Genomic DNA, 26,618 nt, shown 5'->3' on the forward strand with positions numbered 1-26,618 from the left:
ACAGAAGCCACTCTGCACTTGAAATCTCATGTTCCTTAGCAGTTTATGAAATGTATCAGGACAGTTTACACAGTAAAGAATTCTTCCTAAACAGCAAGAATAGCCTCAAACTGTTCCTTCAAGCCTGCGGTCATCATTTCTAACAGAAGAGAACAGGACCACTTTCCAAAACCTCCACTTAAGATTCCATGATCCTGAGCCTTGCCTCAGAGAGATGTTAGTCCAGATAGTGCTTATACAAAGGCTCCATTATCATGACTCCTTTAGATCTTGCCAAGTGTGAGCCAGTCCTCAGCTGGCTCTGTAACTTTACACAGCAGTGGCCAAAGCCATTTGCAGTAACCAAACAGCAACAATTATTTAACAGCACCAAGCCGGGAGTGGGGGTGGGATGGTACTCACCTTTTATTCCAGCATTCGGGGAGGTAGAGGAAGGCGGATTGAGTTTGAGGCCTGTCTAGTTTATAGAGCATGTTCCAGGACAGCCAGGGCCACACAGAGAAATCCTGTCTCAAAAACCAAGTGGGGGTTGGGGGTGAGGTGGGAAAAGAGAACCAAGTTAAAACAACATCCAGAAGGATGTGCCTGCCCTGAATGGGGCTGACAAAATGATCCCTACAAATTGTTCTAAGATGAGGAGGTCTCCAAAAGGTACAGCATGTTTTCTCATGAGGATGGGCTCACACACATAAATTCTAATTCTTTATGGGTCTCTCCTTAACAGCTTACAGATCCCAGCAGTGATTTCTGATGCTGAGATCTGTCTAGATCTACATTAGTTTATTTATTAGATATGACCACAACACAGGGGTCTCATATGAAGAATCCTATCCTACCTCAACCTAACTCTATGCCTCATAAGCATGAAGAAATGTTTTTTAGTATTTACAGTTAAATTTCAATGGAGTAAATTTGATCAGCACTGCTGATCCTTCCCAAATGTGATACCTCCCCATAGTGAAGTGGCCTGGAGCATCCTGCAGTATGAGGACCTGGCCTATATCTGTCAGTCTGTTCCCTTCTCTCCCTTCTTTCAGTAGGGAACTCGCTGTGTGGCCTCACTGGCCTCCAGTTTACAATCCTCCCTCCTTATTCCTCCAGGTGCTTGGACTGCAGTTATATACCACCTTACCTAGCCACTGAAGTCTCTTCTAATTTTTATCATATAAACTTGAATAGCTTTACTATTCTGTTTCTTTCAGACTATATTTTTCCAGTCTCACATGTACACCCCCCCCCCGCTCCTCTATAGCTCAAATTTGGGGGAAAATTCTCTTCTTCCATCTTCCCCCCACCGTGTCTGCGTCCCATTCCCTAAGACATGCCCTCTTTTTTTTTTTTTGGAGGCAGAACTTTTTATTGCATCATCTTTTATAATCAACACTGGCTGTGGATAGGGGCCTTAGGCATAGTAGTCCCCTCCCCCTCTCAGGCACAAATTCATGATGACTGTGCACTGGGACTTTAGGCCATACTCCCCCAGTGGCTCTTTGTCCTCCATGGGCCTTCCCTCGAAGCTCAGCCAGAACTGGTCTTCATGGACTTGCTCCTGCTGGGACACCTGCCTCTTAAGCACTTCTACAGTCTGTGTCAGCTGGACCTCATAGATATTGCTATGGCCCCTTGCATTCCTCACCAGGATATTCCGAGGATGGATGCAGTTCTGTACCATTAGCATGACTGTGCTGTCAGGACCCAGACCCAGCCTAGAAAGGGTAACACCGTCCTGTAGCACTTCACCACTTAGGTGGGCCAGGCGCTACTGGAAAGCTGGCACACCAATCTTCCAGGCAATCTGCTTCTTCAGTTCTGACAGCATCATGGAGTTAGTCAGAGATACCAGGAACTCATCATCCCCCAGCATCTTCACTTTTAGGTTCCAGGCCATGGCTGTAGGCTTTGGAACTAAGAAGTCTGCTTCTCTCAGCTGCTGGATGCTTGCTCTAAGACATGGCCTCTTTATGTAATCCAAGATATCTTCGAATTCTTTAAAGAGCCCAGGCTGGCCTTCAACTCATGATCCTCCTGCTTCAGTTTCTTCAGTGATAGGATTACAGAAAAGTACCACAATGCCTGTCTTCTGTGTTTTTTTCTCTAGCACTCTTAAAAACCTACCTAACATCCAGTGAGAGGGCTTACTGAGTAAAGGCGCGTGCTGCACAAGGCTGGCAAGCTGAGTTTGATCCCTGGAGTCTAACTAAACGTGGAAAACAAGAGAACCAGCTCCGCAAAGCTGTCCCCTGGCCTCTGCGCATGAACCATGCTATGTACATCCAGAAACACGTCATGCACATGCACAATAATAGTAACTTAAAAAAAATCCTGTATGACAGATGGAGTACATCTGCTGAGTAGTAGCTTCTTCAACTAATGGGGTGTGTGTGTGTGTGTGTGTGTGTGTGTGTGTGTGAGAGAGAGAGAGAGAGAGAGGGAGGCAGGGAGAGAGAGAGAGAGAGAGAGAGGGGCAGGGAGAGAGAGAGAGAGAGAGATGCTTGGGATTAAACCTAAGGCATCGTGTAAGCTAAACACACATCTTACCACCAAATGACACTCTAAGACCCTAGCTTGCTTGTTTAAGCATCAAGTCGTCAATGAGGTAAAAATCTTGTAGTGGACAGCTATGATTTTCTGTACTTCATTTCTCTACTTCTCCTTCTACTTCTTCATTTCTTCTTCTTCTTCTCTTAGTAAGAGTGACTATGGAGACCCTGAGAGCTGAGGACCTAGCCCAGAGGTGGAGGACTTCCCTGCGAGGCACAGGGCCCCCAGGCTCAATCTCTAACACTGGAAAACAAACAAATGGAAGAATATTTAATAAATGGTGGGGTGGGGGTGGGGAAATCCCTGACTTCAGAGAGCAAGGATGAGCACATGTCCAAATAAGGTTAGACAGACTTCTCTGCTCCCAATATGGGAATCGTAACTCAAGAAGCATGAAGCACAGCTGGAGCTGACTCAAGAGAGACAACCTGAAGATGCCTGGTCTTTCTTTTGTCCTAACCTACAGCGTTTTACTAAGTTCCTTTTTTAGCTTCTGTTACGAAAAATTGTTTTCTGTTGTTTACAATCAGGACAAGGGACAGCAGACAGTAGAGTATTAGAGACAACAGAAGCACTTGTGTACCTCTGTGTACAGTACTAAGCTTTAAAAAAGTGCAATAGAAGCCTTAGAGCCCGAACCTCAGTCTTCCAGGACTCCAGTTAAGTGACTAATATAGGGCATGTCTTCGTTACTTTTGCTGCGATAAAACACCATGACTAAAGCAACTTAGAGAAAGAAAGGAAGATACCCAAGAGAATGGTGTGGGCATCTCAAGTGTCTTTATAGTGGCCATATATACTGCCTTTGGTGGATTCTGACCTTACACCTTAAATCCCTGCTAAGGAACCTAAGAGAAATCAAAAGGTAGTTCCTGAGGTATATAGGATTATAGCTAACAGGGTAAAACCTACGTTGCAAGGGTTACAGGGGAAGTTAACACTTTTCTTAGCATTTTAAAAAATATTGTCTGTGTGTATAAAGAGTAAAGCTGTACTTGAAAAACATATAATCTTAGGCCTTAAACATATTTCATTGCTATTTTAGCATGAAATATTTAAACGGAATGTTATCTTGGGCTGGAGAGATGGTTCTGCAGTTAAGACCATTGGCTGCTCTTACAGAGGACCCATGTTCAATTCCTAGTATCCACATGGTAGCTCACAACTTTCTGTAACTGTAGTCTCAGAGGATTCCTCTTCTGGATTCCTTGGATGCCAGGCATGCATATAGAACAGATATATATGCAGGCAAAACACCTTTATACATAAAATAAATAACAAAAAAACTTTTTAAAGGGAATATTATCCCTAAGTTGATAATCTTCACAGCAAATACTGTTGATTATACTAGGATGTTTTGTCTCTGAAAGAGGGTCTACTATATAGTTCTGGCAGCCTGGAATTCACTATTGTAGACCAGGTAGAGAGCTTCTGTGTTCAGAGTACTGGGATTTAAAGCATGAGAGCCTGTCCTGAATTTATTACACTAGAATTCTTAATTCTTGGCTGGGAAGAGGCTCCAATCAGATTTCTTTTCTTTTCCCACATCCTCAATCTCTTCCCTAGCTTTCTACCTGCCTCACCTCTGTGACTTTATCCACGTGTCACTATCTACACTCAACAAGACTGCTCATACAATGGATGAACGATTCCATCTCCAGAGTCTAAGAAAGACTATACCCTTCACTAGACCAGTCTGTATTGTTTTCCAAAACAAGAACTATGCTGACAGCCTTCTAAGCACCACCAGCCTTCCATAAAAAACCTCAATATTCTATTACAGGCAATGGCCTGCAGCTTTGATGGTCTAGGCACCATGTCCTTAAAAAGTCTCTGAATGAGAAAAACTGAAGAAATGAATGAATATTTGATTTTTTTCTAAAACTCTGCATAAGGACAACGGGCATTCAACTCAAGCCTGAGGTTAAGTAAGGTTAGCCTGTATTTGTAAATATTCTGAAACAGCAAAGAATAAACTGAACTAGAGGGAAGATAGAAATCAAATTCCCAAAGGTCCCCTACTTGCTAATTACAGGCCCAACACATACCACTTTTATGAAACTCTGTTTCTGTTTTTGAAGAAGAGTAGCTACCCAGAGAAGTACCCAGTGCCTTGGAGCCAACCAGCAAGTTCGTCTGTGCTAGAGATATAATAAACACTTAAAAGTTGCTCTTGCTAAAAGAAATTGACTTCTTACCTAAGCTCACCAGATAAAAAAGCAGGATGAAGCCTGGCATCTCTGCCTCCATCTGTGCCTATCTCTTTTACTCTGGTTAGACTCCTGCCTGATCTTGCACAGCCACGATAGCCAGTCAAGAACTGATTATCTGCCTAACCCATTTCATCTCCTTTAAGGCTGAAGATACAAAGATAAGCCAATCATCAGAAAGCTTTGTACTACCTTGGATCTTAGAAATGGCAGGGCCACACAGAAAAGACCATTCTCTCAATATAAGCAATTACATCTGTGATGGGTGTGGCTACATGCCCTGGAGCGGAAGTAACCATCTCAAACCAGGTGGATTCCCTAACCTTCTTCAGCACCTTGTAGAACCAGAATGGAAACAAAGGTTAACTAGACTACTCCTTGACCAGAACTGCTTAATTAGGCAGTGCTCTAATTTTTAATCTACTTCAACTAAAGCCCATGTCAGTACCCCACAGATGAACTTGGCCTACAGGGCCTTTTTTCTTCTCTTCCCAATGTTGACTGAACTCTTTCTCTGCTTTTCGCCAATATTCATTACTTGGTGTGGTGGGACAGGTAGCTGAGGCTGCCTTCCTAACACTGCTGGAGCTGGGCTTTTGCCTGAAAACTCTGGTTACAAAGTCACAATCATGCCTAACCCATCCTCACTCCCATCACAGTCCACCTGTGCCCTACAGTCCCCTTTGCTGATAAAGTGCACATCTGTTCTGGTCACCTTATCAGTCTGGGCAACAACATGGCCTACTTCCCACAACTCAAAGGTATATTATGGTAAGTGTACATAGTATAATCTTAACAATTTTATAGAGTGAGGAAAAAAAACTTTATTCAAGATTTGTAATTGGGTTTGGTAGCTCTCACCTGTAATCTCAGCACTGGGGAATCTGAGACAGGAGGGAATCTGAGACAGGAGGATCATTTAGAGTTCCAGGCTAGCTAGGGGTCACATAGAGAGTTCCATGCCAGCATGAGCTACAAAATGAAACCATCTCAAACAAACAAAACACTACCAGGATCTACATTAAATCTAACTTTAAAATACAACAATCCCTAATGAATGTCATCATTGTTCCCATGTCTTAGAATGAATTCAGACTTGATTTATTTGTATTTATGTGTATGCTCCTGTCTACGTAAGTACATGTTATGCAGATGTTCATGGAGGCCAAGAGATCGTGTCAAATTCCCTGGGGCTACAATTACAGATGACTGGGAGCTACAAGGTAGGAGTGTGAGAATCTGAATTCCGGTTCTCTAGAAGAGCAAGTGTTCTTAACCTCCAAGCCATCTATCCAGCCCTAAATCTCAGTCATGATAGAGAACAGGAAACAAATGAGGCTCTTATATTCTACACTATAAAAGTACATTTGTACTTCATTTTGTATAAAGGATCTGCCTGCCCAGTACTATAAGCAATTCACTACATCACACCACTGTTTGCTCTGAGGAATGCCTCTGAGGAAATCACTGTCTGGCTGTGTTGATTCTCTATTAGGTAGGCTAGTTGGAGATGGCTCGAGGAAAGCACGTCCTTTGAAACGTTAGTACTTTAGCTTCCTAGACTGTATGGGTTTAAGGAGTATAAGGATTCTGTTTACTCATTTTGCAATGGCTGGTACAAACTCTGGTGTACCAGTTACAATTACAAAGACTAAATCACATGACTCACGACACAGATATGAAACATAATGCCACAATTTTACAAGCCCCACTGCTCCCCATCTCCACCCCTTATAGCACTAGGGCAGCCAGTCTACCTTTTTATATGGTGCAAACCAGGTCTTCTCACTTGTACAACTCCCACCTCCAGACAGGGTTTCTCTGTGTAGCCCTGGCTGTCCTGGAATTCACTCTGTAGACCAGGCTGGCCTCTAACTCACAGAGCTCTGCCTGCTTCTGCCTCCCAAGTGATGGGATTAAAGGGTTGCATTACCACACCCACCTTGGCTAATGAACTTTTTAATGTTTTTAATGTTGAATTCAGTTTTGAGATATTTATATTCACCAGAGAATATTCCTAATTTTTTTGTTGTTGTTGTGTCTTTATCTGGTTTTGGTAATAGAATAATATTGCCTTTGTAAAAAGAATCTGGTAGCATTTCTTCCTTGTTTGTTTTATTGGCTAGTTTGAAAAGTGTTTGCTGTTTAAAGGTCGGAGGATTCATTAATAAATCCATCTAGACCTGGACTTTTATAGTTGGAACATTTATTATTACAGATTTAATTTTGTTCCCTGTTATGAATCTGTTTGAATTGCTTTGTCACATTTTGTTTTAATTTTGTTAGGTGATATGTATCAGTAAAATTCATCCACTTTTGGGTTTTCTAGTTTATTGGCCTATAAAGTTTTAAGATATGTCCTTCCGGTGTAGATGGCTGCTTCTCTCCTTTGGCAGCTTGCATAGCGCTTCCCATTCCTATGAAAGCCAGTCCTCATGAAGGAGGCTTCCAAGTCAGATCCACTTCTAATCCTTTGAGTGTTATATCCAAAGTGCATGGCGTCCAGCAATAGGGGCTTACCTTTAAATTCTAGAGGTAACCAGGGGCAATGGCACTAGCCTTTATCATTTTAGAAGATGGACTTTTCTGACAGATGGAACTAGATAATGCTTTAAAAGAAATATGGTACTATACATTTTTTGATTAGGCAATTGAAACCATTAATATTCAATTATTGAAAGATGTGCATTAATTCCAATATAGTAGGCTGAATTGGCAGCTGCTGTCTTGAAATATATCATTCTAAGTCCTCTACAGTTTCTGTTGAGAAATCTGTTATATTTCTTTCTACCAGCTTCTAACAAACCTTATTGTTTCCGATATGTAGTGTTTTAACTATAACATAACATTGGGAGTTCTTTTTGCATCTGTCTGCTTACTACTAGCAATCAAAGTCTACTGTACTCATACGCACAATTCTTTTCATAGGTTTATGGAACTGCCTGCTATGATTTTACTAAAAATGTTTCCCTAACGACTCTGACACCAAACCATCTACCTGAAGGAAGCAGAGACAAGCTGCCTAGAAGAGGTTTAGACCAACCGAGTCATTTGGAAGGAACACCCTCCACCCCGTTGAGCTGCTTGCAGGCTGTGCAGTGTGCTCTAGGTTTCTTGCTTTGTGCTCATGTTTCTAACCATGGTGGGGTGGGCTTTGGTGATGTGGTTATGAGTCATTTTTGCTCTTGTAAGTAACTCCTAACCCATATTCCTGTTAGTAACATGTTTACCTGAATCTTCAGCAGGAGATTTTCCTCCTATGGCCAAGACTGAATATTCCAATTCTACGTTACCCTCAAGACAGTACATCCTATCATCCTTCTGATCCATTTTATTCTTGAGGTATCCACAAAGATTTTACTCAATTTAGTAAAAGCTATCTCCAGTATTTTTTTTTTCAGTACTTGCTTCCCTTTTGAGGTCCAGTTTCATCTTCTGTATTATACCCCCAACCCCTACTTTTTAAAGCTGTTTTCTTGGAATTCATTTAGGGGTTATTAATATCCTCTTTCTCTTTGAGCATACTTACCACACTTGTAGTCTTTGAATGGGATTTCATCTAACTTACTGTCACTCCAGGGAATTACATAAGATGAGTAGCTCTTGGAGGAGTCAGACTGCCTTGGAGTTTAGGCTCCTCACGGTTTTTGTTTGTCTGTTTTGTTTTTAAGTGCGATTTGTATATATGGGGTTAGGCTGCTAGATTTTCTTCCTTAAAATAATCTCCCCTCCTCCAAAAAAAGTGATTACAATATTTAAGAAGGAGTAAGTTATATAGTAGAGTTCAGATATAATGTTCCTCTCTTACAACAGTGTTGGGGAAACCAAGCTCAACTCCCAACGTTCTCCAAAAACAGAAAACTGTTATCTCAATCACTGTTAAAGGAGAGTCCCACTATGAAGATAAAGTAACAATCCCCTCCCTCCCAAAACCCCCCCACACTAAACAAGCTCCTTTTAGGAAGTAAAGAAGCATTTACTGAATAGTACACAATGCAACAATCTATTACTACAGGAGTGAGTGGAGGAAAAAGGAAAGTAAGGCCAGTGATTCGCAGTGAGTTGGCAGAAACAAAGTAGAGCAAAGAGTAAGGAGGAGTGGGGAACAGGAGGGACAGGAGGGCATAAGGCAGGTGGTGTAAAGGTAGGGTGGAAAGAGTGTGGTAGCTGGGGACACACCCTAGTTGGCACACTGCTCACCCAGCACTCAGGGGCCTGGGTTCAATCCCTAGTACTGTACAAGCCAAGTATGACAGTGCATTCCTATGACCTGAGCACCTGGGAGGTAGAGGCAGGAGGACCAAGAGTTCAAGGTCCTCCTCAGCTACACAGCAAATCTGAGGCCAACATGGGATACATGGTACTTTATCATGAAACAAGGAGGGAAAGTTAAAATATAAGCTATGAGATAACTTAGAACTCTCATGTAGCAGGGGGCTGAGATATGGAGACTCCATAAAGCAGCTCAGACTACGCTCTTTGGAAAAGCCTGTCAAAAGGAAAGGGGAAAAGCGTAAGAGGAAGGGGAGAAAAGGAGGAGGGGAGGAGAAAGAAGAAGAGGAAAAAGAGGAGGAAGAAAAAGAAGAGGAAGAGGAAGAAGAGGAACCAGAGGAGGAGGAGGGGTAGTGACAGTGGCCTCAGTGGCAAGCTGGGTCAGTGCTTAAAGGTGCTTGCAGCCAAGCCTAGTGAACTGAATTTGCTTCTTCTGGACCCATACAGTGAAAGGTGAGAACCGACTCCCACAAACCGTCCTCTTACTCTAGCACTACAGTATGCCTGCATCCATACAAATTGTGTTGATTATTCTGTCAACTTGACACAAGCTCGTCATCTGAAGAGAGTTGAGAAGATGCTACCATCAGATGCCCTGTAGGCGTGCCTGTGATTGATAAGGACGGGCCTGGCTGGTGGGAGTAATGCACTCTCTGGGCAGGCTGTCCTAGAATATGTAAGAAAGCAAGCTGAGCAAAACAAGAGGAGCAAGTCAGTAAGCAGTGTCACTCCATGTCTCTGCTTTAGATTTTGTTTGCTTGTTTGTTTGTTTTTTAAAGATACAGAGAAAGAAGAAAAAGACAGAATAAAAGTCTGGGATATAGCTGGCCTGACAAATTAATATAGGTTATCAAACAAAAAAGGAATAAATGTGAGCAAGACAGAGCGGCATGGATACAGTTATAGAGTTTGGGTGTAGTCTCACCTGCAAGCTGGTTCCAGTCTCTATTCTCTTGGCTTTCCTTTAGGGGCTCAAATACTCTCACATCCCTAGGCAATCTTCTGTGAGGTCTGGTCACAGACACTAACTAGTCCTATCAGTCCTTCCTGGGCTGAGTCACAAATACTGGTCACACATCAGGGTGGTTCTTCAGGGGTCAGGCTGAAAGGCTATTCTTACCTTGGGGAAGTCCTTTGCAAGGTCATATCATTGACACTGAACAGTCTCGAAGGGGTTGATTTACAGATGCTGGTCACAGCTTTGGTCATTCTTCAGGAGTCTGGGTGTGAATGCTGGATTTGTTCCTGGGAGGCCATTACCATGCTGAAGACCAGAGTATGTATACAATCCATGTTGAGAACGAGAAGGTATCTTCTATTCATGTTGATTGCAATGTCTGGTTGTTTACTTTGTCCTGAGGTGTATTTTATCTGACTCTTCAATGATTGATATTAATAAAGTCTCCTGTAGGCCGGGCGGTGGTGGCGCACGCCTTTAATCCCAGCACTTGGGAGGCAGAGGCAGGTGGATTTCTGAGTTCGAGGCCAGCCTGGTCTACAGAGTGAGTTCCAGGACAGCCAGGGCTACACAGAGAAACCCTGTCTCGAAAAACTAAAAAATAAATAAATAGATAAATAAATAAATAAATAAATAAATAAAAATAAAGTCTCCTGTAAGTTATTTTAAATGCTATCATCATAATGTATCTTTTTCCATCTTTTTTACTTTCAATTTGTCTATATTGTTATAGATACAAGGTGATTTTTTTTTTTTTAAAGACAGGGTTTCTCTGTGTAGCCCTGGCTGTCCTGGAACTCACTCTGTAGACCAGGCTGGCCTCGAACTCAGAAATCCACCTGCCTCTGCCTCCCAAGTGCTGGGATTGAAGGCATGTGCCACCACTGCCCGGCACAAGGTGAATTTCTTATACAAAGCATATATTTGGGTCATTTTTAAAAATCTACATAATTAGAATCCGTCTCTTCATTAGTGTCTTTAGTCCACTAATATAATAAGGCTTTCTCTTTGCTGATTCAAGGTTACAGTAACATAAATGTTAGACCTCTTTAAACAGTTCCATGGTTCCTTGAGACTTTAAAATTTTATTGGACTGCACCCAATCTCATTCATTCCTTAATTCCTGTGCTGTTGTTAGGCTATAACAACAAGTAGTTAATTACAGACCGTACAGCTCACAGAGTTGAAACTATCTGTAGTGTGTGCTGTGAGTGGACTTTCCCCAGCAGTGCCCACACAAAGTCTTCCATGTTACTGGTGAGAAAGAGCATGCTGAATGCCAGACGACTGTGGCTGAACTGGACTCTGTTGTGTTAATACAGTCTATATATCCAACAAAGGCAGGCCCAGATCTGATAAAACTGCAGAACCTCCAGCACTGGATAAAGCTTTTGTAAAGTTTTTGAAAGACTTGGTTTGCCTCAAAACCCTCTGCTATGTAGAGACCTCAGTCTGGGCTGCATAAGACTCTTGTCTCAAAAGAGAGAGAGAGAGAGAGAGAGAGAGAGAGAGAGAGAGAGAGAGAGAGAGAGAGAGAGAGAGAGAGAGGTGGAAAAAAAGGAGACATTTTCTAATATTTCAAACAGAATGAAGTAATACAACCACAACCACAGTTTAAGAGTATCTACAAACAATATGAATAATAAACATTTAAACTCAATAACAAAGACAGCAGCTCACATATTTTAGATCTCATCAGGTGCAAATGGAATGATTTGCATTAAAATACAAAAACAAGCAAACAAAAACCCCAGGGGTTAGAAAGATGGCTCAGTGGTTAAGAGTACTGGCTGCCCTTCCAGGGACCTGGGTTCAATTCCCAGCACCCACATGGAGGTTCATAACTACATGTAACTGCAGTTCCAAGGGGTATAACATTCTCTCCTGGCTTCTGTGGGCAATACACGGCAGTGGTACACTTACATACACATCATACACATAAAATAAAAATAAAAACTTAAAATTTAATTAACTCAAAAAATCAAATTAGAAAAAAAAAAGCAATACCAAACAAAACAAAAGAGAAAACCTGCTCCCATTCTAGATTTCTAGATTTCCTAAACCCTCTTGAGAGGCGGCTAATGTTTTTGTTCTGTATGTCAATTTATGCTACATCCTAGAAAGGCCCTAGACTCCTGGGTGTCCTACGATGTTGGCTCTCCTAGTCTCTACTGCATTGTGACAGCAATCAAACAGTTTCCTAGCCCCTTCCATTTTACTAACGGGCCAGCACTAATTACTTTCCAATGCCAAATTCCCCACCCCTCACAGAAGGCACTATTCAGAGTTCATTGCTCAAAGCTTACTCTATCTATAGCTTCCTGTCCCTCTACTAAGTTGGCTTGAAGCTGGAGAGATGCCCCGTAAGTCCCAGCACAAGGTGGTTTACAACCAACTGCACGGCCACACCATCACGTGCACTGCAAGCACGTGATATACAGACATGCATGTCATCAGGCAAAACAACCATACACATTTTTTTTTTAAAGTTGGTGGACTCATTAAAGCTCCAAAATGTACTTCAACATGAAAACAGAAGCAGAAAAAATATACAGTCCTCTCATGTATGTGCCATTCACACACTAAGCTTTACTGTAGAAATACCTGATGCTGTCAAATGAAAGAAATAACATCAAGATGAGGGGGCATAAACTCCTACTGCAGGAGGCTGGAAAGATCCATCAAGAGCACCAGCTCGCCGGGCGGTGGTGGCGCACGCCTTTAATCCCAGCACTTGGGAGGCAGAGGCAGGCGGATTTCTGAGTTCGAGGCCAGCCTGGTCTACAGAGTGAGTTCCAGGACAGCCAGGGCTACACAGAGAAACCCTGTCTCAAAAAAAAAACCACAAACAAACAAACAAACAAACAAAAGAGCACTACCTCACAACTTCTGAAACTCCAGTTCCTGGGAACTCGGTGCTCTCTGAGGGCACTGCACTCACATGGTCGGTCCATACATATACACATACACGCAAGCAAAACACCTATATACAAAATTAAGAACAACCACCACCACAACAGGCTGTTTAATTCTTGCTTTAAATAGCTTACAACATTAACCTCTGAGTCCTCTGGAATACATTAAGGCAACAGTTCTGTAGGAAATATAAATGGTCTTCCTGAATTGAGAAACCATAGCTTAGAGCAGTTGTAAGAACTGTAAAATCAACAAGTGGTTTGACATGTTTTTCCTGCTATTCTAATGCAATCCTACTCAAGAATATGGTCTGAACTGAGGCATACTTAAATGATTGTCTGAAGAACAAATGTATGCTATTGAAAATACACTTGCAGAACTGTGTTCTGCTCTCCCATTATGAATTTCTGAGGTTGCTGAGTTTCTCCACATGAAGGAGAGGCTGAGCCCTTCCAGCGAAGGAGACAAAGCTCATTTCCAGTACTCACACTTAGCAAGCAACATAAAGAACTACCAAGGAGAAGAGCCAGGAGGCTCACACAAAGGGAGAGAATGCAAATGCTAAAATCAATATTGTACCATCTCATAATAAATAAATAAGGACACGATCCTGATGGATTATTTTTTTCTCTAAGACTGTAGAGCACAGAGCAGTTAAAGAACCAAGGTATTTCAGGGCTGGGGATAGTACCTCAAGTGGTAGAGTGCGTCCCTTAAATATACCTAAAACCATGGGTTTGACCTTCAGCTCTGTAGAAACCCATGAAAAACGGGTGAGACGTGTTTAATTCCAGCATTCAAGGGGAGGATGAGAAACTCAAAATCACCCTTGGCTTACTTAGTTTATATCCTTGGTTACTTTACGTTCTTCGTTACTATGGCTACACAGTAAGTTCAAGGCTAGCCTAGACTATGAGACCCAGTCTTGAAACAAAAATAAAAACAAAGCAAAACATCCCACAAGGCCTATTTCCCTACTTCAGAAGCAGACATAGGACACTGCAAATTTAGAAAGACACTCAGTGCCACCAGAGTTTCCTTGTTCATGATGGCACTTACTTACAGGAACTTTAGGACCCATGGCTGCTCTTAATCACTAAGTCCTCATAACCAAGCCAAAATCCTGTCTCCAACCAACCAACCAACCAACCTCCCCAAGAATAAAAAGTCCATACTACAGCTCTCATTCAAGAAATGCTTTGGGGGCTGAAGAAATAAGACAGCTCACTGAGTGAGAACATTAATCTTCCAGAAGACCCAAGTTCGATTCCTAATTCCCAATTCAGGCAACTCACAACCACCTGTAACTCCAGACTCAGGGGCACCCTCTGGCCTCTGTAGGTATCTGCACTTACCTGCATATGCCTACACACATACAAACTGTTAAAGAGAAAAAAAGAAATACTTGGAAGGCCATGATAGTTTTACTGAATTCTTTATATATAGAATAAGAATGACAATTTCTCCTTTAAGTGATGAGATAAATTTCATTTCCTTGATGAAATAAATAATACTGCCATTCTGGGAAAACATTCCGTCCGTTTCTTAAAAAGTTAAACATAAAATTACTGTACAATCTGGTAAGTTTATATACTTAGACATTTATTTTATAGAAAGGGAAAACATATGTTCACACTAAAACCTATACATAAACATCCACAGAAACTTTATTTTTAATTTCAAAAACAAACAAACAAACCTCAAACACCAAAATGTCTTTCAAGTGACAAGTGCAACAAACTGCTGTACATTCAGCAAACTACGGCACATGAAAGGAAGACTGTATAACTACACTTATCTGGGGTACTAAAAAGTTAAAACAAGAGAGAAAAATGGTGGTTGCCAGAGCTGAGAGAACAAGGAATGGAGAACTGTTCAATGTGTACAATAGCTTCAGTTCTGTAGATGTCTGAGGGCAAGGTAGTGGACCAATATGGATGCACTTAATGCATAAAAATGGGGGTAGAGCACACATGGTAGTTACATCTATAACCCCAGCACTCAAGAAGCCAGACAGGACGAGCGCTGACAAATTCAAGGACAGCCAAAGAGTGAGATTCTACACAGTGAGATTTGGGATAAGAAGCTGACAGGACTGCCGGACAGTGGTGATGCACGCCTTTAATCCCAGCACTTGGGAAGCAAAGGCAGGCGGATTTCTGAGTTTGAGGCCAGCCTGGTCTACAGAGAGAGTTCCAGGACAGCCAGGGCTACACAGAGAAACCCTGTATCGAAAAACCAAAAAAAAAAAAAAAAAAAAGAAAAAAAAAAGAAAAAAGAAAGAAAAAAAGGGGGGGAGAACAGGATCAGGGAAGGCCACTAGACCAGAAACACGCTTGACAGTCCTACAAAGACACCATTCTATTCTATTCTATTCTATTCTATTGTATTCTATTCTATTCTATTCCCAGATTATACTGTATATCCATTCTTCTTTACAGCTTGTGTGTATTTTCAATTCCCTATCAACTTTTTTTCCAGGTGAAAAATGTCCATGGCCAATACAGTAATTGCTCATGATGAGTACAATGGCTGTACAAATTCTTAACTCTTGATCCTCTTCCTTGGTGCCTGGAACCCAATGGTAAGTGTGCATATAGTGCTTCTGCTACATACCAAAGCAATCTATCTTAAGGAAAAGCATAGGCTATGTTAAGCACTGTGCTGAATTAGAAACCTTTTTCTTAAAATACCATTTATTCTGCAAGAACAACAAAAAGACAACCACGGTGACTTAGACTCACAATTAGCAAACATTTCCTTGAAACTAGACTTTGGGAACAACTGGCAATATTTTGTTGATAATGAGAAAAGTTTCACAATTGCCACTGAAAATTGCAATGCTGAAAAATGAAGCATCTCGAGTTTGACAGCTTTCTGGATACTTAAGAATTTAATGAAACCGGTGGTGATGTTAACGAAAGTCATTTAGAGACATTAATACGATGTGTTAGCATCCGGAACCTTACTTCATAGAGTAAGCCAATAAAAACCCATTACATGAGTAACAGTTCCATTCGAATATAAGATAGTCTGAGGAATTTTCATATAATTGTGAGCTCAGGTTTCATATTAAAACTAGCCTTTGAAAAACCATCTTCTGAACTTCTGGCGGATTAATAACGAATACCCACAATTATCTGGAAAAGCCATTCGAATATTTCTCTTCATGCTGTCCATCTAGTTAAAACCAAATTTCCTTTAAATAATTCATTCAAAACACATCACAACGGACAATGCAAACGGAAAACCCAGCTGCTTTTTCTATTAAGACAAACATGGAAAGGATCTGTAAAATATGTAACGGGCTGTTCGTCTTAACTTTTCTGTTTAGGGTATACCATTTTCATTAAATTGCGTTATGCATGTTAATATATCACGTATTATTCAGCGAATAAACATTTTACACGTCCGTTTTCATTTCTAATACAACAAATGTATCGGACTGTATGTGTCCTGAGACCTTCTGATCCGTTCTTCTTATCGGTAGAAAGTGAAGTATTATAGCCAAACTCTGGGACAGCCTCTGCCCTCACACCCCTAGGCCGCATAAGACAGCTCAGCAGGACCATGAAGGCCTCTCCCGCCTCGGGCTTGGGCGGTGCGTGTCCGGGCCTCTCGCCAGCCGCAGGCCGCGCGGAGGCAAAGGTTGCCCGCCCGCCGGGCCCGGCCCAGAGGAGGCTCGGGCAGCGGCGGGTCGCAGAGCGCGCGCGTGGCCGTACCTGTTGGTCATTCCGGCCGCCACGCCCAGCATCTCCGCGGTCCACGCCGGGTCAGTCTGTGCCTCAGTCCCCGCCGCGGCAGCCGCACCCTCTTTCCTCGCTGCGGCGGCGAGCAGTCGATTTGAGGGACTGTCCCAGGCAGGAAGGGGGCGGGACGAGGCGGCCCCGCGGCCACTAGCCGTAGTGGCCCGCAAATGGCGGCGTTGACCACGCCCCGAAGAGCGCCCCCATAGGCTCACGCGGGGGGGCGTGGCTAAGGCCCGCCAAAGTTGGGCTAGGGCGTGGCGAAGTTTTGAGAGGGCGTGGTTAAGACCAGCGGGGTGGGACGGTGTGAAGTGTAGACTGGGGGAGAGCCCGGAAAGGGGCGGAGCGAAGTCAAGGGGCGATGGCTAGGAGGTGGAGCTCGGCGAAGACCCTCCAGCATTGGGCCGTTTCGGGTCTTGGTCCCGCTCCTTAGTTGTCATAGCACCTCCTTCCTCCACATAGTTCCACCCCTTCTTCGGCTTGGCCGGGAGCCTGCTTTCTCCAAGTTTGGCTGTAGGCGCTTCTCCTGGCCTCAAGCAGGCAGAGAGGCTTATGGGTGTTGGGAGGTTGGAGGACCACAGAGTCTAACCTCCGGGAACACTTGGAAGGGTGTGATGGTCAAAGAACAGGCAAGAGTATCCTTGCCTTGAGGCTCTGACTCAACTTGGCGATGGGCCACCTAGTTCTGTCTGCAGGGTGTGGGAGTTGTACAGGGTGTGACGGTCCTAACAAGACTGCCAATGAGGATGTCCTGGAAGTCAGTCTTCCAGAGATGGAAGTCTCATCTGGATTGGCCATTCCCAGCGGGAACGTCCTTGCTCTTGTCAGAATTTTAGCTGGCATGCAAGATGGCTCAACAATTCAATCCCTGAGCCCCTCATAGTGGAAGGAGACAATCATCTCAATTGTCCTTTGACCTCCAAACACATTTACACAATAAATAACTAAATAAATGTAACGAAATGGAATTTAAAATTTTTTGCTTCCACAAGAAAAATAATCTTGCTGCCATTTTGGGATAGTTGGGTAAAAACTGGCTGCCTCTTGATTAGTGGTTTTTAGCTTCATCATAGTCATGCCATTTGTGGAATGTGCTCTAAGAGTGATTCTACTTCTGTGGTTGACCAAAGTCTGCCACGAAGAAAGCTTAGAAAAATATGGTTCCTCTAGAAAACGGGATTGAATTTCTTACTGCAATTTTTTTCAACTTGACAATACCTCAGAATAAGAAAGGATGCCACCATGACAATTTCTTTTATTTATTTATTTTTTTTTGTTTCTGGCTGTCAACAATCAGCTTTTAAAAACAAAATTTGATATTTGGAAGTTGTCCACATATGTGTGAATGTGCACACCAGAAATACAAAGTACACACAGATGGAAAAAATTGTGTGTGTGAGTATGTGTGCATTCATATATGCCTCCTCACCACCTATGTACCCCTCAGAGACTACGGGGCAGCGTTAGAGCTCTTGGATCTGGGGTTACAGATGTTTGTGAGCTGCCCTGTGGATACTGGGAACTATACTGGGGTCCTCTGCAAGAGCACCAAGCATGCTTCACTGCTGAGTTATTTCTTTAGCCCCACAAAGAATTGTTGAAAAGAATATTCAAAAGAAATAGTTAAATATGTATTTTTCTGAGCTGTGCATAGTGGTGCACACTGTGATGGTGCAGCCCAGCACCCAGGAGGCAGAGGCAGGGGGATCTCTGTGAGGCTGATCTGTGTAATCTTATTTGTAATCTTATTACACATAAGCGTATAATAAGAGATCATGGGAGGGCTGGTGAGATGGGTCAGTAGTTAGGAGCACTGGTTGCTCTTCTGGAGGTCATGAGTTCAAATCCCACATGGTGGCTCACAACCATCTGTGTTTGGGCCAGAGTTAGAGAAAGGAAGGAGAAGAAAAAAAAGAGGTCAGGAAAAAACTTTTCTGCCCCCAAATAATATAGTTCGACAACTCCTGTATCTTCAGAACAAAGTTTTACTCAATCGTCACCATTTTTGTTATACTAGAAAATTAATACTATGTAGTGGGCAATATTGTGCATTAATTCAGAGTGAAATCTTGGACTCTAAATGTCCTGGGTTCAAAGTCACACTGAAGCCAAGAATCCAGTAGTTGCTCAGTGCACAAGTTAGATGATTCAACAGTCCAAATCTGGTGTTGAAGGCCTGGAACAATCCTGGAGAGCTGCTTGTTCGAAGTCTACATTGGAAGCTCAAAGAAGTTAGCTCAAAGAACCTCAAAGAGGGCAAACAGGCAAAAAGCAATATTTACACTTTTGTCCTTGTGTCTGGGCTACCACCAGAAAATACTGCCTACTTTCAGGCTTCAAATAAATTGATTTAAAAAAAACAACTATTCACAGGAGTGCCCAGTGGGTTACATTTTAGTTGATTCCAGATTTGGTGACGTTGATGACAAAGGTGAGCCCAACATCTTGTTCTCTGAACACCAAGGTCTTTACCACACCTGAGAACGGAGCCTAGGGCTTCATGTATAGAGAGCAAGGACTGAGCCACGTTCCAGCCCCACTCTTATCATGTTAAGAAAAAACTTGGACAAGGAGAAAATCTGTGCAAGATGTTTCTGAGAGAAGGACCATTTAGCATTCCTGAAATTCCACTCCGCTGAGTTCTGCAGGACGAATCCCATTACTCCCACGTGGTCATGCATGAGGTCAGCGGCGTTTACAAGAACCCAGTCTGACTCCATTTTTAAATATTTACTTGAACCCATCATTTACAATATTTCTTGTATTGGGGTTGGATAAATAGCTCAGCAAGGAACCCGCTTGGTGGATGGTTGCCGATGAATAGGGGAAGGAACCTTGTTGGAGTCGGTGCGGTCTTGGTGGAGAAGAGGTTTAACTAGGGGTGAGGGTTGAGGTTTCTGCCTGGTCTTTTCTCTGTTTGCTGCCTGCCAAAACCAGTATGTAAAGCTCTCAGCTACTACTCCAGCATTATACTCCCCACCACAATTACAGACTAGCCCTCTGAAACTGTACACAAGACTCCAATTAAATACTCTTGTAGGAGTTGCCAGGGTCACGGTATTTCTTCACAACAGTAGAACAGTAACCAAAACAGTGAGACTTCCTTCCATTGCTCTCCTGAAATATGAAGTTCTTTTTTTTTTTTCATTTTTTTATTTTTTATTCTTTAATCATTTTTTACAATCCAGTCTTTATCTCTCTCCCAGTCTGTCCTCTGTCTGTTCCTCATCCCTTACCTCCTCCCCACCCTGTCTCCAAGAGGACGTCCCCACCCCACCCCCACATCACCAGACCTCCCCACTCCCTGGGGCCTCAAGTCTCTCGAGGGTTAGGTGCATCTTGTCTCACTAAGGACAGATCAGTCAGTCCTCTGCTGTGTATGTGTCCGGGGGGCCTCATATCATATGTATGCTGCCTGGCTCAGTGTCTGAGATATCTCAGGGGTCCAGGTTAGTTGAGACTGCTGGTCTTCCTATGGGGTCACCCTCCTCTTCAGCTTCTTCCAGCTTTTCCATAATTCAGTCACAGGGGATCCCAGCTTTTGTCCATTGGTTGGGTGTAAATATCTGCATCTGACTCTTTCAGTTGCTTGTTGGGCCTTTTGGAGGGCAGCCATGACAGACTCCTGTTTGTAAGCACACCATAGCATCAGTAAAAACGTCAGGCCTTGGGACCTCCCCTTGAGCTAGATCTCAATTCCAGCCTGTCACTTGACCTCCTTTCCCTCAGGCTCTTCTCCATTTTTTGTCCCTGCAGTTCTGTCAGACAGGAGCAATTATGGGTCAGAGTTTTGTACTGTGGGATGTCATCTTCATCTCTCTACTTGATGTTCTGTCTTTCTACTGGAGGTGGACTCTACAAGATCCCTCTCTCCACTGTTGGGCATTTCATCTAAGGTGCCTCCCTTTGAGTCCTGAGAGTCTCTCATCCCCCAGGTTGGTGCATTCTAGAGGGTCCCTCCGCCCCCACCTCCTGCCTCCTGAGTTTGCCTGTTTCCATTCTTTCTGCTGGCCCTCAGGGCTTCAGTCCTATTCCCCACCCCAATACTTGATCATATCCTCCTTTTCCCCTCCCTGTCCCCTTTTCTACCCAGGGTCTCTCCCTCCCTCCCTCTGCCCCTCCCCCACCCTTTGATCGCTTTCTTCTCCCTCCCAAGTGGGATTAAGGCATCCTCACTTGGACCCTTCGGCTTGTTAACCTTCTTGAGTTCTGTGGATTGTATCCTGGATATTCTATACTTTTTTGGTAAATACTCACTTATTAGTACTTGTATGTTTTTTTAGGTCTGAGTTACCTCACACAGGATAATATTTTCTAGTTCCATCCATTTGCCTGCAAATCTCATGATGTCCTTGTTCTTAACATCCGAGTAGTATTCCATTGTGCAAATGAACCACTTTTCTGTATGCATTCTTCTGTTGTTGGACATCTGGGTTGTTTCCAGCTTCTGGCTAGCACAAATAAGGCCGCTACGAACATAGTGAAACATGTGCCCCTGTGGCATGGTGAGCATCTTTTGGGTATATGCCCAAGAGTGGTATAGCTGGGTCTTCAGGTAGATCTGTTTCCTTTTTTTTTTTTTTTTTGAGGAACCTCCAGATTGATTTTCAGAGTTGTTGAACCAGTTTGCAAACCCACCAACAAGGGAGAAGTGTTCCTCTTTCTCCACATCCTCGACAACATGTATTGTCATCTGAGTTTTTGATCTTAGCCGTCCTGAATGGTGTGAGGTGGAATCTCAGTGTCGTTTTGATTTGTATTTCCCTGATGACTAAGGACTCTGAGCATTTCTTTAGGTGCTTCTCAGCCATTCAAGATTCTTCTGTTGTGAATTCTCTGTTTAGTTCTATATTAGCCCTCTATCAGATGTGGGTTAGTGAAGATTTTTTCACAATCTGTAGGTTGTAGATTTGTCCTATTGACTTATTTGTCCTATTGTCCTTTGCCTTACAGAAGCTTTCCAGTTTCATGAGGTCCCATTTATCAATTCTTGATCTTAGAGCCTAAGCCATTGGAGTTCTGTTTAGGAAATTCTCCCTCCCCATGCCAATGAGTTTGAGGCTCTTTCCCACTTTCTCTTCTAATAAATTCAATGTGTCTGGTTTTATGTTGAGGTCCTTGATCCACTTGAACTTGAGCTTTGTGCCAGGTGACAAATATGGATCTATTTTCATTTTTCTACATACTGACTGCCCGTTAGACCAGCACCATTTATTGAATATGCTTTCTTTTTTCCATTGTACATTTTTGGCTTCTTTGTCAAAGACCAAGTGTCTGTAAGTGTGTGGTTTTATTTCTGGGCCTTCAATTCTATTCCATTGATCAACCTGCCTGTCTCTGTACCAATACTATTTGGTTTTTATCACCATTGCTCTGTAGTATAGCTTGAGGTTAGAGATGGTGATTCACCCAGAAGTTCTTTTATTGTTGAGAATTGTTTTCGCTATTCTGTTTGTTGTTGTTGTTGTTTTTCTAGATGCATTTGAGAATTGTTTTTTCCATGTCTTTGAAGAGTTGTGTTGGGATTTTGATAGGGATTGCATTGGATCTATAGATTGCTATTGGTAGGATGGCCATTTTTTTCAATTGGATATTTTATTTATTTACATTTCAAATATCCCCTTTCCTGATTTCCCCTCCGCAAACCTCCATCCCATCCCCCCTGCTTCTGTAAGGGTCCTCCACCCACCCACTGACTCCCACCTCACTGCCCTGGCATTCCCCTACACTGGGGCATTGAGCCTTCACAGGACCAAGGAGGATGGCCGTTTTTACTATGTTAATTCTACCAATCCATGAGCATGGGAGAGCTCTGAAATATGGAGTTCTTAAAACAACTATTTCTTTTCATTTATTTATTTATTTATTTATTTACTCACTTAACATCCCATATAAAGCCTCCCTCCCTTTCTTCTTCCAGTCCCACCCTTACAGATCTCTCACCCATTACCTCCTCAGAGAAGGGGAACTCCACTCCCCTTGGGAACCACTCCACTCCGGAACATCTAGTCCTGGTAGGACTCAGCACATCCTTGCCTACTGAAAGCCCAACCAGGCAGCCCAGGTAGGTGGAAGGGGAGCCAATGGCAGGTAACATAGAGACAAACCCTATTCCAGTTGTTCCACGTGAAGACTAAGTTGCATATCAGCTACAAATGTGTAGGGGACCTACGTCCAGCCCCTGTATGCTCCCTGGTTGGTGGCCCAGTCTCTGTGAGCCCCATAGGCCCAGGTTAGTTGACTCTGTAGGTTTTCTTGTGGTGTCCTTGACTCCTCCAGATTGCTCAATTCTATCCTCCACTCTTCTACAAGACTCCCAGAGCTCTACCTGATGTTTGGCTCTGGGTCTCTGCATGTTTCCATCAGTGGCTGGATAAAGCCCCTCAGGAGACGGTTATATGCTAGGTTCCTGTAATACATGTCTTTCTGTGTTCTGTGTTACCTACTCAGGATGGTGTTTTCTTGTTCCATCCACTTGCCTGCAGATTTCATGATGTCTTTGTTTTTAATAGCTGAATGGTGTTTCATTGTGTAGATGTACCCACATTTTCTTTATTCATTCTTCATTTGAGGAACATCTAGGTTGTCTCCAGTTTCTGGCTATTACAAATAAAGCTGCTATGAACATAGTTGAGCAATTATCCCTGTAGTATAGTGGGGCATCTTTTGGGTATATGCCCAGGAGTGGTATAGCTGGGTCTTGGGTATAATTATTCCAAATTTTCTGAGAAAACACCAAATTGATTTCTAAAGTGGTTGTACAAGTTTTCACTCCCACCAGCAATGGAAGAATATAACTACTATTTTTTTTAAAAGGTAGAATTTCAGTATGTGACTATGGCTAACCTGGAACTTCCTACATAGATCCATTTGCCTACTGCTAGGATTAAAGGGTGATGTGTCACCACACCCAGCCTCATAAGCATTTCTTTTCTTTTTCTTTTTCTTTTTTTCTTTTTTTTTTGGTTTTTCAAGACAGTGTTTCTCTGTGTAGCCCTGGCTGTCCTGGAACTCACCCTGTAGACCAGGCTGGCCTCGAACTCAGAAATCCGCCTGTCTCTGCCTCCCAAGTGCTGGGATTAAAGGCGTGTGCCACCACCGCCCGGCCTTTTTTTTTAATTTTTATTTTTTAATTTTTTTTCTCATAAGCATTTCTTACCCTAGGTAATCTCATGAATTCTTAACACCAGAGCTTAGTCTTTATTCTGAATACTCAGGCTAGAGTTTTATCTGTTTAAAAATATGTGCTTTATATTTATCTGTACCCATTAGGAAGATGAGGGACTTTCTTCCTTCAGTTGCACTGTTAAGAATGTTTCTTTTCCATTGGTATTGCTAAGAATTACTTCAAGTCTTCTATCATTTGTTGGAGTCCAGGAGTTGCCCCACAAACCACACAAACGCTGATCTCAGTTAAACAGGGTTAGTTTATTGAATGTACACCCAAAAACTGTTCAACCAAGGCAATAGATTCAGGCTTGAGAGCTGAAAGCTGAGTGCAGGACTTCTCAAGGCCAGCTTATAAAGGCTAAAACAGTAAAACCCACAATGAGCTCATATGCAGGTGCTAGAAGTGCTGCCTGGTGGTCAGCCCTGACTGAAACCAATTTAGACATAATAGCTCATATTGATCTTTAATTTGATGAGTCCTATGTGAAGATTATGGTAGTGGAATTTCTTAAGATTTACAAACCTCAGAACATGCAGAACATGACAGGTTATGTGGTCAGCATGGCCCTGATCTGAGTCAAGTTACTTTTTTGCTGTCAGTGACTGGCAGGCATATTACAACAACCATATGAAATAGCTGGTGGGCATGGAACAAAATGGCTACAGCTATGTTGAGGTGGGGGGCAGGCCTCAACATAATCCACTAATTCAAGACAAGCATTCTGGGGCAGGCCGCTTCACACTGTTTTCTTTGGAGGGTGGATAGATGCCTTGCTCACCCTCAAAGGATTTCCCACACTTCTCAGCAGTTTCTTCACTCTAATTCATTTAGCTCTGCGGAGTCACTGAGTGTCATCTCCATCAGCCAATCATCTTCATAACAGGATTTTGTTACAGCATATTTGAAACCAGTTTTTAGTCATGGTGTGGCTCACCTGTTAGCACAGATTTTTAATCCCTCTGGATAGAATACAGACATACCCTTAGTACTCACCTTTCATCCCAAACGATGAAGGTAAAGTTAGTTTGTAGAAGGATGCACTTATGTTTGAAAGTGATGTCTAATTGAGAGGCAGACAAAGAGATGAATCAAAGAAAGATTTGACAGAATAGGATATACCCGACTCTCATGAGAAGAGAGGGGAAAGGGAAGCTACTTCAGGGAGAGACAGACAGTACAGGAAGAAGAGAGTACAGAACAGGATACAGTAGAGTTTGTGGAGAGCAGCACACTAGAGTTAAGAGGGAGAACAGAGCAGCACAGAGAGAGAGGAGGAGGCGGTTTTACTGGGAGAGTTTTACAGAGGAAGATTGAAGAGAGCACAAGCTAGACACAGGTGAAGACAGAGTGAGAAGGAGCCAGACTAGCAAAGATTGCTAGAGTTAGTTTGAAGCCAAGCAGAGCAATTTAGAGGCCAAGAGAAAGACAAGTTTGAACAAGTCAGTTGGGAGAAGAGTTGGAGCCAGAACAACTGATTTGAACCAACTAGCCAAAGCTCAGAAAGAACAAGGAAAGGGTGAGCCTATTTAGTGGTAAGTCTCAGAGGCTGAAAACATTCTAGGCCTAGATTAGATTGCATGAATACTAGAAGCTTCCAGGGCTAGGCCTAGGTTACCGGACTAATCCAGTAAGCCTCCAAGACGACAATTACAACAGCAGAATAAAAGTTATATTAACAGGATTTGTCGAATAGCCCCATGTTTTCTGCAAGGGCTTCATTGGCCGTAGTTAGCTCTCCTGATGGAGAAGACTAGACTTCACTGGTAGCCTTCACACTCTCCAAAGCACCACACCCATCTTGCCTTTTCAATTTTGTCCCAACTTCAGGCAGACTACAGTAAACAACATCTCCCAAAGCTTCTTGTGAAAAACTGCTGATGTCCACAGTTCCAATACTATTGTCTGTTGTTTTCCTTTCTCCTTGTAGCCTGCGATAGTAATCTTAAATACCACTAAAATACATAATTAAGGCACCTTTGAAATTACTAAGAAAAATGATGAATCCTTCATTGGTTATAATGGGAGGAACAGAAATCCTGCTTCTGTGGACCAGTCATGTAAAGGAAACAATGACTGAATCTGCTCACATGAACAAATATGTTCTCACCAGAGAGACACATTTCTAATGTTTGTCACACATTTAACAGTAGTGTGAGCACAAGACTCTTTCAGTCACTGTTTTCCAGGTTGATACATTATTTCTTTCAAATCAATAATGGAAATCTTTTTGAGGACTAGCAAGATGGCTTAGTAGGTAAAGATGCCTGCCACACCCAACCTGAGTTTGATCTGGTACCCTCATGGATGATATAGAGCTCTTGAAAGTTCTTTTCTGACTTCCACACCTATGTAGCATGCATGCACACACTCATGAGATGGCTCAGAGGGTAAGGACACTAGTTGCTCTTGTAGAGGACCTAGGTTCGGTTCTCAGCACTCTCGTTGCTGCTCACAACCACTTGTAAATTGAGTTCCATCTGATCTGATGCCATCTTTTGGTCTCCAAGGGCACTGCATGCATACCATGCACACACATACATGCAGGCAAATATTCTTAAAATAAAAATAAGTAAATCTCAAAAAAAAAATTAAGAGAGTGAAAGGAATCCATTTCATTGCAATATAATCCTCAGTTGGACTTCTGTTCTTCATCTTTGTTGTGTTCCACTGCATCACATAGCTCTAAAAGGGAAACGGTTTAAACTGAGACCAAGCAGCCATATAAAGGCAATGCTGAATAATATAATATTTGGAGATCAGGATAGCCAGAGTTTGTTAACTCTTGTTACCTTGGGAACCTTGGG

The 26,618-nt window shown here is 42.7% G+C and overlaps 1 protein-coding gene and 1 pseudogene across 1 annotated transcript in view; both read right to left on the minus strand.

Annotated features, from left to right (window-relative positions):
- The window catches only part of Lims1 (LIM zinc finger domain containing 1), a 113,239-nt gene extending 96,518 nt beyond the window's left edge, over positions 1-16,721 (minus strand). The window contains exon 1 of the mRNA XM_028782003.1: positions 16,620-16,721. Within this exon, the coding sequence (XP_028637836.1) occupies positions 16,620-16,651 (32 nt within the window). The 5' untranslated portion in view covers positions 16,652-16,721. The remainder of the gene's footprint in view (positions 1-16,619) is intronic.
- On the minus strand, positions 1,364-1,888 carry LOC114633432 (annotated as a pseudogene).
- Positions 16,722-26,618: the final 9,897 nt, after the last annotated feature.

The sequence above is a fragment of the Grammomys surdaster genome, unplaced genomic scaffold (assembly GCF_004785775.1).
Source record: "Grammomys surdaster isolate TR1022 unplaced genomic scaffold, NIH_TR_1.0 655, whole genome shotgun sequence".
NCBI classification, from domain to species: domain Eukaryota; kingdom Metazoa; phylum Chordata; class Mammalia; order Rodentia; family Muridae; genus Grammomys; species Grammomys surdaster.